Here is a 14683-nt window from a genome sequence, read left to right as displayed (position 1 = left end):
TCACAAAACCCCCTGCTGTTTCTCCCCTCCTTCCTCCTCCCCGTCCTCCATATAGGAGCAAAGGTCAATGCCAGCCAATCACTATGGCCTGATGGTAGGGTCACCTGCTGTTCTCCTCTCACAGGCAGGAACTTGTGAGGTATGAGCAGGCACTAGTGGCCCATCAGAATAGATAGCAGCACTCCCCATGGCCCTCCCTAGGGGGGTGTGGGCCTGGGGCAAATCACACTGTGTGGGCCCCTCTTAACATTTTTATACTGGTGAAAGCTGGGGCTGTCAGAGTTGTCAATTTCACTGCTCAGCTAGAGCAGTGAAATTGACAAGTAAACCTGCAAGTAGAGCCCAGCCCAAGAACTGGGAAAGCCATTGGGCTCTCCATCTGGCTTTCTGGGCACTGGGCTTTGAGCTGGGGAGGAGGGCTACCACCTGGGCAAGTTGCAGGTGGCTGCTGCCTGCCTGCCAGCCCAGGAGGTGGGCGACTGCCACTTGCTCCAAACTGGGGCGGAGGATGCTTCTGTGAAGGCTGGGACCCAGACTGGGTGGGATGCCCGGCGTCCCAAAGAAGCGGGCGGCTGCCGCCCAGCGTCCACCTCCGTTCACTGGGTTTTTCGTCATGTACCCCCTGGCTGTGTGTTGCGTACCCCCAGGGGTACGTATACCACAGGTTGAGAAACTAGTCTAGTGGATAAAACACTAGACTGAGACTTGGAAGACCTGGGTTCTATTTCCGGCTGGACAAGTCACTTTATTTCTCTGTGCCTCAGTTTCCCCAGCTGTAATAATACTTCCTTTGCCAAGTATTTTTGAGATCTATTGGTGAAAAGTGCAGAGAAAGAGCTACGTATTATTATAAGTAATAACAGTGGCAATATTGTAAATGTAAGCGGTGCTGAACAGCTGCCTCTTCCAAGATCTTACTTTTAGTAAATATTCCCATTAAGGCTTCGCAGAAGAAATTATTCACTAGAGAGCTGTTTACTTTAAGCCCCCCCTCCCCCCACTTTTTTTTTTTTTATTGCTTTGTGTACATTTCACACAGTTCAGTGCTTTGAGTAGGATGAATTTATTCTGGATAATGAGATGCCAGGGAGAACAGCTGTATGATTTCTAGCAACTTTCCTGAAAGTTAACACTGTTCCCTACTCCTCATTCAACAGGGATGGTGCATTTCATACTGAATATAGCCGAGCTGTCACATTGAAGGTAAGTTTAAATATTTGGGGGGGTTTTGGCACCTGGAAGGTGAGGAGGGATGAGGAGACATTTGTGGATTAAAAACAGATGTTGGCTTTTGCAGTTCTGTTTAGGAGGCGGCAGGGAGAGGGTACATTTCACAAACAGCTGGTACAAAAAACCCTTTAGGTTATTCTATCTCTATGCGTCTGTCAGCTACATATCCATAAAAGTTGGATATGATTACCAAGATAGAACCCATGCTAAATTGTAATGTAAATTGTGAGTTTACTTGCAGGCTGGTAACAAATATGTTGTTCTGCTGTGAGATCCTGTTGATGGCTGTAACTAACAGTGTTAGCTGGACAGCATTTTGGGACATACTTTTCTGTTTAACTGCCAAGTTATGAGCTTTAAAGGGAGATGAAATGGCCTTTTTCTTTGATCTGGTTATGGCAGCCTAGATTCATATGGATGTGCCCTGAGCACAGCAGGAACATAATGACTTTTCTTCTCCTTCTGGAGACTTCACACAAACCAACAGGAAGCAAAATTCTATGGGGACAGTGAAAGAAGGAAAAAGATTGTTAAAACGTCAACTAAGTGTGTGGATTTTGGTGCAATAGGTTGAAAGTACTGTAGGCCAGACAGACGTTGCACAGTTTTCCCCTATGAAGCCCTGGCAGGGAACTTGAATCATAACCAGCAACATGTCTTCCTGTCCTGTTGCTGGGCTCCCCACAGCCCTGCCATTGCATCAAATCCAGAGCTGCAATAACACCACCTGGTTAGCTTTTATTGCAACTCCCCCATCCAGTCCTGCAGCACCTCCTGGTCTCACAGCAGATTTCGTTTTCTGAACAGGGATTCTCCTGAGCCCTTTGTGGACTAATGCCCAGGCTGACACCACTGCATTCACTTTTGCCTCAGTCCAGGATTTGAACTGGAGACGAACAAGCTTGCAGCACTCGATGCATGTGGGTTACATGAACTTGCCCTGTGTGGGATCCATGCTCGTTGGCTGACTTTTAGCTCAGTCCTGCATGTTCCCTTTAAAGCCAGGATTTCCAAGGGGACTTATGATTTCTATCTTTGAGATAGGTAGTGGGTGAATCCAGGATCCTTGGGGAGTACTCAGTGTCTGCTATCCTGTCTTCAGTCCTTGGGGGGAAGGGGAGGCTGTTGTGTAAGGCCACTTGTCTTTTCCCCCCTGTTCAATAAAGGTCTTGGTGGGAGCCAGGAAGCAGCCCATCTTCCCCCTCACCCTCCAAAATGATGCCACAGCAAGGGAGAAATACACCCATAGGGCTGGCTGAGGGGCTGTGGTAAACTGCAAGGCATGGGCATACCCTCAAAGGGATTAGTGTGCCGTTACTAGGGAACGGAGCAGGTACATTCCTAAATATTATGGGCTGTTACTTATTCTCTCAGCTTCTGCTGGGAGCTTTCCCATTCCCGCTGCTCTGTTTGGCACATCTTTCCTGGGCCTCCCCTGCCCTTTGTGGACTGGATTACATGGCCCTACCATCCTCCCTGTCCACTGCCTACTGAAAATGGGTAAGCAACTTAGTGATGGTCCAAAAGAGGGGGTGCGTGGCCCTAACAGAGATAAAAAGGGGTTATCCGGGGACCACCATGCCCCCACGTTCAAACACCATGCTCCTTATTATCGGTTTAACGTCTTTAAAGTTAGCTTGCGGATGCATCAGTCCATCATTCAAGGTGACTTTCATAAATTTTATTGCTAGCTTTACTACTCAGAGCAATGTGTTATATTGGCAAGGGCTTTCCTCATTAAAGCCCATCTCCTTTCTGTTTCATCTTGCATAGGCTGTGATATGTCTTCCTCAATTGCATTTTGGCCATGCAACTCCATGTACTTTACAAACTCTAAGTGGTGCAGTACCCTAGCTAAGAAGGTTATTGTACCCATTTTACGATGGGCACACTGAAGCACAAAGAAGTTAAGGGACTTGTTCTGTATCAGAGCAACTCACTGGCAATGGAAATCAGGATATTTTTTATTCCAAGTCATCAGCTCTAACTGATAAGACTACACTATCTAACTTTTAGGCTTCTGTAGTATAAGGCCAGGATGACTTAAATGCAAGACTGGAACTTAAACCTTCACTGCAGGATCTACCCAAAAGGGAGTTTTTTCTCCCTCGGGAAGGGATAAAACTTGTTACAACACAAATCTCTTCAATAGTAGCAAAGAGAATACACAGAGGCGCTAGTTCAGTAAATTAGTCCTGGTATTATCTCTGAAACAAGTTTTCTCTTGCAAGCTCTTGTTTAAAACTTAAAGCAGGGGTTCCCAACCTTTTACTCAGCGTCACCCCATTTAAACACTGAAAATTTTTGGTAACCCCAGCAGGCAAGTCAGGGCATTGCAATGCTTATGGTAGTTATATTTTTTATTTAAAATATTTAAAATCATTTTAATGGTTTTTTAAAATAAAAATACAACATAGAATACAAAGCCTAAAATAGCTATTAAATCCATTTCTCTGACATTTTATTACTTTTGCTTTAACGGTGGATTATATTTCCTGTGCGATCATACTGTTAAACAACCCTTGATTTCATGGTTGCTAAATTGAGATTTAAAGGTCTGGGAAGGGGGCACACTGCAGAGATTCTGGGCACTGCTGCTATGTATAGGTATCCAGCAACAGACTGCTGTAATGTAGGCTGTTCTTCGGTGCTGTCTCAGTTTTTCATGTGTGGCTCTGGCTCCCAGATCAGCCCAAACATCGGAGGATACAAAATGACTAAGGCCTGGTCTAGAGAGTCCCTAGAGAGTTTTGTCGACAAGTCACCTTTTGTCAACCAAATAATCCTGGTGTATGCACTGCAATGACCCTTTTGTTGACAAAACTGCTCTGTTTTGTCGACAAACCAAAACCACCTTGATGGGAGGCCTGGAGCTTTTTTGCGACACTGTTTTAGCAACAAAGCGGCAGTGTAGACACCGCTGTATGTTTTTGTCGTGGTAATTGGCCTCCGGAAATGTCCCATGATGCCAATCTTGGCCAGTCTGGACATCCGTTTGCACTCTGCTGCTCTGCAGCCACCTGCCCCTCCCCCTGGAAAGTTGCGGGAAGTTTTGAAATTTTTATTCCACTTCCTGCTTGGTCAGCGTGGAGAGGTTGCATCTCATCTTCCCAGCTGACCATGGCAGCTCCATGTAGCACATGCTCTCCTGCTTGGAGCACACAGGAACTGCTGGACCTGATCAGCATTTGGCGGGAGTCTGCTGTGCAGTCCCAGCTCCTCTCCAGCCGAAGGAGCTTAGATACCCATGGCCAGATTTCTCATGCCATGGCAGAGAAGGGCTATGATCTGGACACGCTGCAGTTCGGAGCTAAAGTCAAGGCTCTGTGGCAGAGCTACCACAAGGCCAGGGAAACAAACCGTCGCTCTGGTGCAGAGCCAATGAGCTGCCGCTTCTACAAAGAGCTGGAAATCCTCAGCAGTGACCCCACATCCACCTCCAAGATACCCGTAAACACTTCCACAGCCCTGGGGCTACTGGGTAATGGACTGAACCCCGAAGAAGAGATCATCGACGAGGAAGTGGAGCTGGAGGGATAACCCGGAGCCTAGGAACAGTTCGGTTGCTGAGGCTGGGAGTCAGGAGCTGTTCTTGACCCCAGAAGGCTGCAGCCAGTCCCAGCCCTTCAGTTCAGGATGCAGGAAAGGGGAGTTCTGGTAAGTGTTTGGAAGCTGATGCTGCTTGTGTACTGGAGGCAATGGGGTCATTAACTTGGCTAAAACATACAGGTAGTTGAAGGGATAGAAATGCATAGGAGAAGTGGTGTTTGCATGTGCGTTCCCATTCCCTTGCACATTTAGGCAGTACAGCTGAGAAGCACGTTAATGCACACTGAGATTTTGCGGGTGTCTTCCTGTGATTCCTGGGCAGAGCAGCTGTGTTTCTGCCCTCGTTGTAGGTCACTTTCCCACGCCAATTGGCAATCACTTGAGTGGGGACCAAAGCTGTGCAAAGTCGTGCAGCATAGGGACCCAGTTTGAAGCTGATTGCGTGGAGGAGATGCATCCTTGCTGATTCTAAGGAGCGAGATATCTGCTTCTATGGACCCTGCCTGTGGAGAATGGCGGCACAATTTGACATTTGTTTTCCCCTGTGTGCCTGCATTTATGCCCCAAGTGAGCGCCCACCAAGAACCTAGACTTGCTTGGATGGTCTGCTCCCTCCCTCCAACTCACCTTTCTCAGGCTCATCAAGGAGCTGTACTCTGCGCAGAGGGACAGTGAGAACGAAGTGTGTTTCACAGTGATTAATGTGTACTCTTAAGGCACTCACAATAATGGTTTTGTTCATTGTTTCTTCTTCTTCTTCTTCACAGATGTGACCTTCGCAGCCAAGGCCCCTATGCCGGCGGACCACCTACGTCTGATAAGGAAACGACCTCGGAGAAGCAAGGAGGAGATGTTCCAGGAACTCCTCCTGTCCTCTGAAGCATCCAAAAGAGAAAAGGGCATGGAGACAATCGATGTCAGAATCTCAGAAGATGGACAGACAGGAACGGAAAGAAAACCAGGAGAGAATTTTAGCTGGCCATGAGTGAATAATCAAGGCCCTGGAGGATCAGACAGAGCTTCTAAAGACAATAGTGTCACTGCAGACACAGTTCATGCAAGCTCATCTCCCTCCTTTAGCCACAACAGAACTACTTCCCCTACACAGTCCTACCAAAGTCATGGACTATCTCGCTACCCCCTTCATTCCCCCCCTCAGACAGCTATGAGAATGACAGCTGGACTTACACACAGCTGTCATAGCTGGCACTGCCCCCCAGTACTTTACCCCCTCTAGGATTTGTTTGTGTTGTGTGCTGTATTGTGTTTAATAATAAAAGTAAGCTCTCAATACAAGAAGCACTCTTTATGTGTTGAACAGGATATGTGCACCTACCACTGACACACATGTACAGCTGTATAGCGGTCATAGAATGTCACAGCACTGTTTAAAAAAACACCTTATGGAGTCTCATTGTCAAAATGGGTCCACAGTGCCTCCCTTATGCATAAGGCCCCCCTGTTGTGCCCCTCTAATACCCCTAGCCATCTGGCTGCTTATATTCAGATGCAAGGCGATGTGCCTCTGCGGTCCACCCAGGGGCAAACTTCTCATCCTTAGCTTCACATAAATTATGGAGCACACAGCAGGCAGCTATAACCACAGGAATATTGTCCTCATTTAAGTCCAGCCTGCCATAAAGGCATCGCTAGCACGCCTTTAACCTGCTAAACGCACATTCAACAGTCATTTGGCACCTGCTCAGCCTGTTATTGAAGTGCTTCTTCCTGCTGTCCAGGTTGCCTGTGTAAGGCTTCATGAGCCATGGCATTAGTGAGTTAGGCTGTGTGTCCCAGGATCACTATGTGCATCTCAACATCCCCTATTGGAATCTTTTCATCTTGTACCTTCTGGTACAGGCCAGTGTTCCTGAAGATACGAGCATCATGCACCTTTCCTGACCAACCTGTGTTGATATCAGTGCAATGCCCATGGTGATCCACAAGCGGCTGCAGTACCATAGAGAAGTACCCCCTTTTTATTGATGTACTCCATCGCGAGAGGGTCTGGTGCCAAAATTGGGATGTGTGCCATCTATTGCCCAGCCACAGTTAGGGAATCCCATTGCTGCGAATCCATCCACTATTTCACACACATTGCCCAGAGTGCATAATGTGATTAATGGCCCTGCACACTTGTAATAACACAGCTCCAACGATGGACTTGCCAACTCCCAACTGATTAGCGACTGACCGGTAGCAGTCTGGAGTTGCCAGCAATGGGATTCTACATAGCGATTGCCATGTGCTTCTCCACCGAGAGGTCAGCTCTCATTCTGATATTCTTGTGCCGGAGGGCAGGGGCCAGCTCCGCATAGAGTTCCAAGAAGGTGACTTTGCGCATTTGAAAGTTCTGTAGCCGCTGCTCGTCATCCCAGAACTGCAGAAAGAAGCGATCCCACCACTCAGTGCTTGTCTTGCGCACCCAGAAGCGGCAGTTCACAACAGTAATGCGGTGCTGTTTGTCTGCATGTCACTCAGCAGGTCAGGCTCCTCGGATTCCTGTTCCAATTTGGAATTCATGATGTACTGCGTGACCAGCCACGATGTGTTCAGAACGCTGAAAGCAACAGGGGAGAGTAGCGTGGGATCCCTCTTTTCAGATAGACATGGCAGGCGTGCAGTAAACGGCGGGGAGCTGTTGGAAAAAATGGCGCGAGTCGCTACCAGCAGTGCAATGAATGACTGCTTGGAAACGCAGTGCACCATGGGACGTTGAGCCAGCACCCATGCTGCTCCGCGCTCCTTTCCCCCATCCCAGAATTCCTAGCGGCAGAAGCTGCCGAGTTGTACGGTGGGATAGCTGCCCATGATGCACTGCTCTCACTGTCGATTCTTCAGCACCAAGCGTGGATGTGTTTTTGCGACAAAATGAGTGAGGTATGAACGGGCGCGAGCGCTGTAATTATAGCACTTTTGTATCACCAAAAAACCTACCGGTGACACTACTTTCTAGTGTAGACAAGGCCTTAAAGCCACCTTATCTCTTTTTCCCCTGGGCTGCAAGTTTTGTTGTGCCACACCTCTTTGCCTTGCAGTAATTGTCCTCATTCATCTCACTTAGGCCCCATCCCCTCTCTGCTCTCCTGCCCCAGGCAGTCCCACACCCAGCACTGTGACAATACGATCTCTCCTGCCCCCTCTCCCCCCCCTCCCAGCAGTGCCTCCCTCCTGCCCCAGCAGTGCCTCCTCCCATTCCAGGGCTGCTGCCCTGAGCCGGGCACTGCTGGGTGTCGAAATGCACCCAGGACTCTCCGCGATGGGAAGGGCGCATTGGTGGGGAGGAGACAAAGTAAAAGGGGAGGAGTGAGGCCGCCTGCCTGTGACCCGGCCGGGAGCTGTCGAGCGTCTGTGACCCTGTTTTTTATTGTTGCGACCCCAAATGGGATCACAACCCCAAGGTTGGGAACTGCTGATTTAAAGGTTTATGTGTCAAATCGAAAGGCTAATAAGCCTCTGATTATCATCCTGCTGCAATATAGTTTACTTTCCGTAAGATGGCCAGTTAATCAGCCTCCATTGCGCTCACCACTGTGCTGGGGAACCTGGTTCCATCATGTTGAAACGTGGTTTGATCCTGCAGTATAGAGTGGACAAAACCATGTTCCTGAACCGTGCTCCATCGGTGTTCAGTTCAAAGCTCTTGCGTGCTTTGAGAAAACAATTACAGTACACCCAGCTTGGTCCTGTCTGCTACGAAATCAGAGTGTGTTTGTGTTTGATATGGACTCCGTGACATGGCGAGTGCTACAGGGTGACGTAGACTGTGTCCAGATCTCCAACCCTAACCTGGGAGTGTAGGAACCTTTTTGTAGAAGGTTTTTATGCTTTTGTGGTTAAAAGGTTGGTTGGTTTGTTAAACGTGTGGGAAATACGAAAGCTCCACTGAGCAGAGGAATGAATGGATGGCAATATGCTGCCCATCCCTGCCAGAAAACATGACACATCATCTTTTTTTTTTTTGTTTTGGCTGAGAGAGAGAGAGACTGGATAAATTAAATCCCTTTAATCATCCATCCTCTAACAGCATCTGTTTCTACATAGCTGAATTTGGCACACAGGGATTCCTGAAATCACGCTTGTTAGCAGTTAAAAGGTTGACCCCTTACCTCTCCCTTGGTGTATAATTGAGATCCAGACACAGTTCTGGCGAGAGAGCAAAATCTGATGTCTTTCTTAACTGCAGATGAGATCTTCCTCCCCCCCTCCCTCCCCCTTCTTTTCCACCTTCCCTACCTCCCTCACATGCTACAGAGCTCTCTTCCAGCATTGGTCAGGGAGGTTATTGCCATAGCTTCTCCATCTATGCTACAATTATAACTGCATTATAAAGTGGTTTGGCCTGTCTAGATGGGACCCATCTCTGTTACCGCCGTGGTAATGTGTGTTGCTTCTCCCAGAAGCGCCTGTGTGGTAATGACCCTTCTTTACTCAGCAGATCTGCTCCCTAAGTGTATTAAGAGTCCTGTTTGCTGACTTTAGTAACTAAAATACACAGCTAGATGATGTTTTTTACTCCTCTGAATGCTTCAGAGCCAACTAGGATGCAGTTGGAATCTATTTCTTCTTGCCCATCATGAACAGATTGTTGTACCAAATTCTAGTCCGTTACACTTGAGCAGCCCTGCTGAAGGCAGAGGGATTGTAAAAATGTCAGAGGCCTTGTTTAGACCAGAATAAAAGGTGGGGTGTTAGCATCTGTCAGCTAGCATGTCTAAAAAGTTAAAAGTACACAAATCTTTAACACAATCTAAGCTGGTTGAGCTCAAGCCTAGAATTTAATTTGACCAGGTTAGCCTGTGTTAAAGTATGCGTGGCTGTGTGTACACTCGGCTTCTGAAAAGGGAGCTGCCTGACTGGAATGAGAATCTGGCCCAAAGGCAGGAAGGAATCCTAGCCCACCAGGCCAAGGAGCAGCTGAGGAGCTGCCTCACAGAATCTAGTTCTGCTGAAGTAATCCTCTGTGGTCTGGGAAGGTCCTTGCAGCAGTGTATCCTCTAACCTCCTCATGCCCTTCTCTTGACCTGTTTCTCCCCAGGGCTCCATCAGCAATACAGAGAGAACAAGCCCTGATGACCTGGGATATTTGTCATGCAGGGAGTCCATACCTTGGAACAGCCCCTCAGTTCTAGCGCTTTCCATCCTTGTTCAGAGGAACTGCAGCAGTTCCACAGACAAGTGGGAGGGCAGAATGGCGACAACGGTTGCTGAAAGGGGAACACAAAATGTTAGCTTAATAGAAAGGTGGCATTTGGGATGGTGTCCGTCCTAGTTCTGGTTGCAGTGATGTTTAAAAGCTCCTTGTCTTTCCATTTATCACAGTCAGTGGTGGCCTTTCTGAAGGATCCAGAAGGAGCTCCGTTGTGGGAGGAGGACCCTGAAGCCAAAGACGTTGTGCATGTTGACAGTGAAAAGGTACTTCAACCAGATATATGAAGTGTGTGTGTGTGTGTGTGTGTGTGTGTGCGTGAACTCTTTACAAAAGTGAGCAAGCACCATTCTTCCCCTTCTGCAGAAGAAGACACTGAGGCACAGATTAAGTGACTCTCCCAAGTCCACATCTCACATTAACTACAGAGCCGGTTCTCCAGACTCCCAGGCTGCTGCCTTCTCTGCTGCAGCATTCTGCCTTCCTTTTAGTGATTTGTAAAATGGTGGTGAATGTTGCAATGCTACGGCTGTGATAGGGGCCCCATTACGTGAGGTGCTGTACACCAGTAAATGAGCAGTCCCTGCCATGAGGAGTTGGCATCTAAATAAAGATGAGTCACAGGCTGGGAGAAAGTAATGCCGTTTTCATTTTATAGCTTGACAGTAAAGCACAAAGACAATAAAGAGATTCAGTGATTTATCTGAGATCACACAGGGAGTGTGCAGCAGAGGCAGGAACAGAAACCACATCTCCACGGTGGTAGCCCAGTGCCGTAACCACAAGACCCGCCTTCCTCTCGGTTTCAGTGGGAAGGCTGCAAATAGTGTTACATTTTATTTCCCATTTAGAAAAGCCTGGGCTGTTGCAGTGCTAACTGTGCTCTCTCCTGTAATGATCAGTGGAATGATTTGTATGATTTTCTAGTCTATCGATTTAAAAATTTTAATTGATTGAGCTCTAGCTGGTATTTCGTAAAAAGCCTTTTCCATTTTCTAGCTTTCATTTTTGATATAAGGAATAGTTATTTTCACATTCAGTTTTTGTAAGAAGATTAATTTTTAATGCTCACCTTTTTGTTCTCCATTACAATCTCTCCTGAGGTCACATGCCATTTAAAAATTTCATCTGGTTTCCCCCACCATACCAGCACTGAAAAAATCTATTGTTGTGGCCTCTCATGGCCCTGCCTAGGCTTTCATGGTGTGGAAGCAAGTCTTTTTTTTAGTTGACTCCAGCTCCTTAATAAGAAGTCAGAGTGGATTTCATTGAGAAGGTCAGGCAGGAAAATGGGTCTATTATCCTATCGCTTCCAAAAGCCTCTAGTGAAAGCCGGCGAGTAGTGTAATTTCCACATCTTAGCACTGAAAATTTCTCTTAAAGTATTTAGTGAATGAGTCCCATGGTAATTTGTATTAACTCTTCCTAAGCTGAACTTGAGTGGAGAAAAGTGATTCAAGTTTTGGCTTTTTACGAGATTTCCCCCCGCCCTCCCCAAATAATTAAGAAACAAAGGGAAGTGTCTTTAATACATGATTTACCTTTTAAAGTTGAACACCATTAAAAGTGGCTGTGTCCAGATGGATGAATCTGTTTCATTGATCGCGGTTTTTGTTTGGTTTTATACTTTAGGAATTCAGAAGGCTTCTAAAGAAAGAAGACAGACCTCTTCTGATGATGTTCTATGCCCCATGTAAGTGATCTGGCATTTCCTATCAATGTGCCACTCCTGTGGCCGATCAACCATCATCTGTACCCAGAGATGCTCTCCTCTGAGTGGTGGTTTCTCATCCACTTCCTTCATTTATCCCGCTTTAGTGACTAACATTCATTTACTTGCACTGTACAGCCCTTAGCATTTGTCTTCTGGTTTCTTTCTGGTCTTTTCCCCTGCCATCCACTCTATCACTCTCCTGGCCAGTCCGTCTTCTTTTTTTCCCCTTTGTTTCCCAAGTCTTGCCTCTTTCCACTGCCTGCTGCTAACCATCTCAGTTGCTACACTTTCACATCACTTTATTACTTGTACTGTCTGGTTTTCTCAGGCTCTGTTCTCGGATGCTAAGTGCTTATGACTTAACACACACAAGTTTGTGTGGGCCCAACTCTCTGCCCTGTACGGTACTATGGACACTGTTCATGCTTTTGCTTACTTTCTGCAGTATTCTCCTTCTCCATAGCTCATGAAAACTGGTCTCACTAAAGCAGTGAATCTCCAAAGGAGACCAGGGCTCTGGCTGCGGCTTCACACGGTCTGCCGAGTGTCAGGCAGAGGGGACAGAATTCAGGAGAGCTGCATACATGATGTAACATGGGGAAGTTACCAGGATCCCCTCGGTGTCCAGGAAAGAGTGTGTCAGGTGGAGTTGTAGCGAGTCACAAAATGACAGCAGTGACTGACTCCTTGACATTGTGTTGCAGTGAGATTGTTTGTTTGTGTTATGTCAACGCCTGATGACTGAGTCACGCTGCGAACTTCGCTGTGTGTAAACGTTGCACTGCCCCTATTTGGTGGCTCCTTACAGTTCCTTTCAGCAACCTAGCTTTCCTGCTCTTTAAGTCCGAGTACCATTGCACTAAAGCCACTGCTCGCTTGCAAGGCAGGCGAGCTGTGAAGAGGGAACTATCCCAGGATCCATGATAGAAAAGCACCGTTGCATTAACCTTGGTAGTGGATCTAATGATGAGTTAGGTTTCCCTTGCAATTGCTTTGCTGTGTTAAAATGAGCATCCCGTGGCAGCATTGTTTAATGAGCAGCCCAAATTCCTCATCCGTCGTATGTGATTTTACCTTTAGTCCCATCTAAGTTTTGCTGGGATGACCTGAACTGCCCAAGGCTGGGTCTAATAGCTCAGTAAGAGAGCTCATTTCCCTTACCATTTCGCCTTACTCTAGCCCTTTTCTTTAAATTTTACAAGTGTGGTAGGATAGCCCAGGTTCATCTCTGTGTGGCTTTGCCATTTTCTGACTTGCAGCATGTACTGTAACTCACAGCAACTGCCTCCTGCCTTGTGTCAGCATGAGATGATATGCCTTCCCTACGCCTGTAACGCATTCCTTCAGGGAGATTCCTGAGCTCCAGAACGCTTTCACAGTATACCTCCTTCATGAATGATTGTTTTCCACAACCAAGTCTTTTCTTGAAATGTGCATTATCTGACCCTTCCTTCTCTTTGAACCGGTCCCATAGACACTGCTGTTTCCAGTTTTGCTTCTTTTAAACACCTGCTAGTTTCTGCTATTGTAATCCTTTTGCTGATTTCTAAACTTCTGTGAAGAAGCCTACTTTTTTTTTTACCCTCCTTCTATTTCACAATCCTTCCTTCCCTCATCTTTTATTTAACATTAGCCTTCTGATTTTGTTCTCTGCCAGCTCTTCTGCTTTTCTTCCACTGTGCCATGTACTTAAGAAAGACAAAACTCATCCAGCAGTCACATTAAAATATTGATTCTCAGAAGGTGCAGACACTGATTGCTGCCACGTGATGTAGATATGGAACGTTTTGTAGCCCTGACCTAAGTCTTGTAATTGGAAAAGGGAAATCCAGATCAGTCTCTTACCAGCACCCCTTGTGTTATTACCCAGTGTTGGACAAGAACGGAGCCCCAAATCCTTCCATCTGGGAGGGTACCTGACCGAGATCTGGAGGAGGGGTTTGCCCTGCTTCTAAACTTTCTTGGAATTATTTGTGGTATAACCATAGAATCATAGAATATTAGAGTTGGAAGGGACCTCAGGAGGTCATCTAGTCCAACCCCCTGCTCAAAGCAGGACTAACCTCAGCTATATCATCCCAGCCAGGGCTTTGTCAAGCCTCAGCTTAAAAACCTCTAAGGATGGAGATTCCACCACCTCCCTAGGTAACCCATTCCAGTGCTTCACCACCCTCCTAGTGAAAAACTTTTTCCTAATGTCCAACCTAGACCTCCCGCCCTGCAACTTGAGACTGTTGCTCCTTGTTCTATCATCTGCCACCACCGAGAACAGCCTAGCCCCATCCTCCCTGGAACCCCCTTTCAGGTAGTTAAAGGCTGCTATCAAATCCCCCCTCATTCTTCTCTTTTGCAGACTAAACAAGCCCAGTTCCCTCAGCCTCTCCTCATAAGTCCTGTGCACAGGTCACAGCAAGTTTATTGCAGGAAGTGGACTTGACTTTGCAACAAATAAAGGATATTTATAGTACAGTTGAAAACTGGGCTTCCAAAAGGGGAGGGTTGGTGAGCAGTGAAAGAATTGAAGTACATCTGATTAAAAATTCATTCTAAGGCATAAAGACAAAATGCAGGAATAAGCAAATGGCAGACCAGATTTGCTTACAATGAATGTGGAGGAACAGTACAACTGAGATACATGCATATACTAGAGGTGCGGGATCATGTGTGCAACAAAAGCAACCATTCTGCAAAAGCTTGGTGTTCTCAGCACAAATTGTGAAAGATGTACAGAAGCAAAAACATGACCAAACAGCTGGAGGATATATCTCATGATGATGATGACAAAATAAAGATTTTGACTGGTTCTCTTGATTAAATTTACAAAGCGATATAATCACATTCAGTGTTTGTTTCGAAAAAGATCAGTGACTGCTCAGTGTTAAAATAAAATGTAAGTCTGTTTCTCCTACCTGGCACAAAATGAGTCTTTGTGACAAAGCTACACTGGTAAGTCTGTATAAGGGCAGATGCTACTCGATAGAGTTTGAGATGGTGTAACAAGGAGTCCGTTGCTGAGAGCTGGTGCATGTGATACAGCATGG

General features: G+C 46.7%; 1 protein-coding gene across 1 annotated transcript in view; it reads left to right on the top strand.

Annotated features, from left to right (window-relative positions):
- Nucleotides 1–14683, top strand: part of PDIA5 (protein disulfide isomerase family A member 5) — a 127034-nt gene that overhangs the window by 35283 nt on the left and 77068 nt on the right. Inside the window, exons 5-7 of the mRNA XM_067549632.1 lie at nt 1158–1203; nt 10102–10194; nt 11561–11621. Of these exons, the coding sequence (XP_067405733.1) occupies nt 1158–1203; nt 10102–10194; nt 11561–11621 (200 nt within the window). The remainder of the gene's footprint in view (nt 1–1157; nt 1204–10101; nt 10195–11560; nt 11622–14683) is intronic.

The sequence above is a fragment of the Emydura macquarii genome, unplaced genomic scaffold (assembly GCF_026122565.2).
Source record: "Emydura macquarii macquarii isolate MOO-44397 ecotype Brisbane River unplaced genomic scaffold, CSIRO-AGI_Emac_v2 contig_1253, whole genome shotgun sequence".
Taxonomy (NCBI): domain Eukaryota; kingdom Metazoa; phylum Chordata; order Testudines; family Chelidae; genus Emydura; species Emydura macquarii.
Note: the sequence above shows the minus strand (reverse complement) of the source record. Positions and strands in the feature narration are given on the sequence as shown.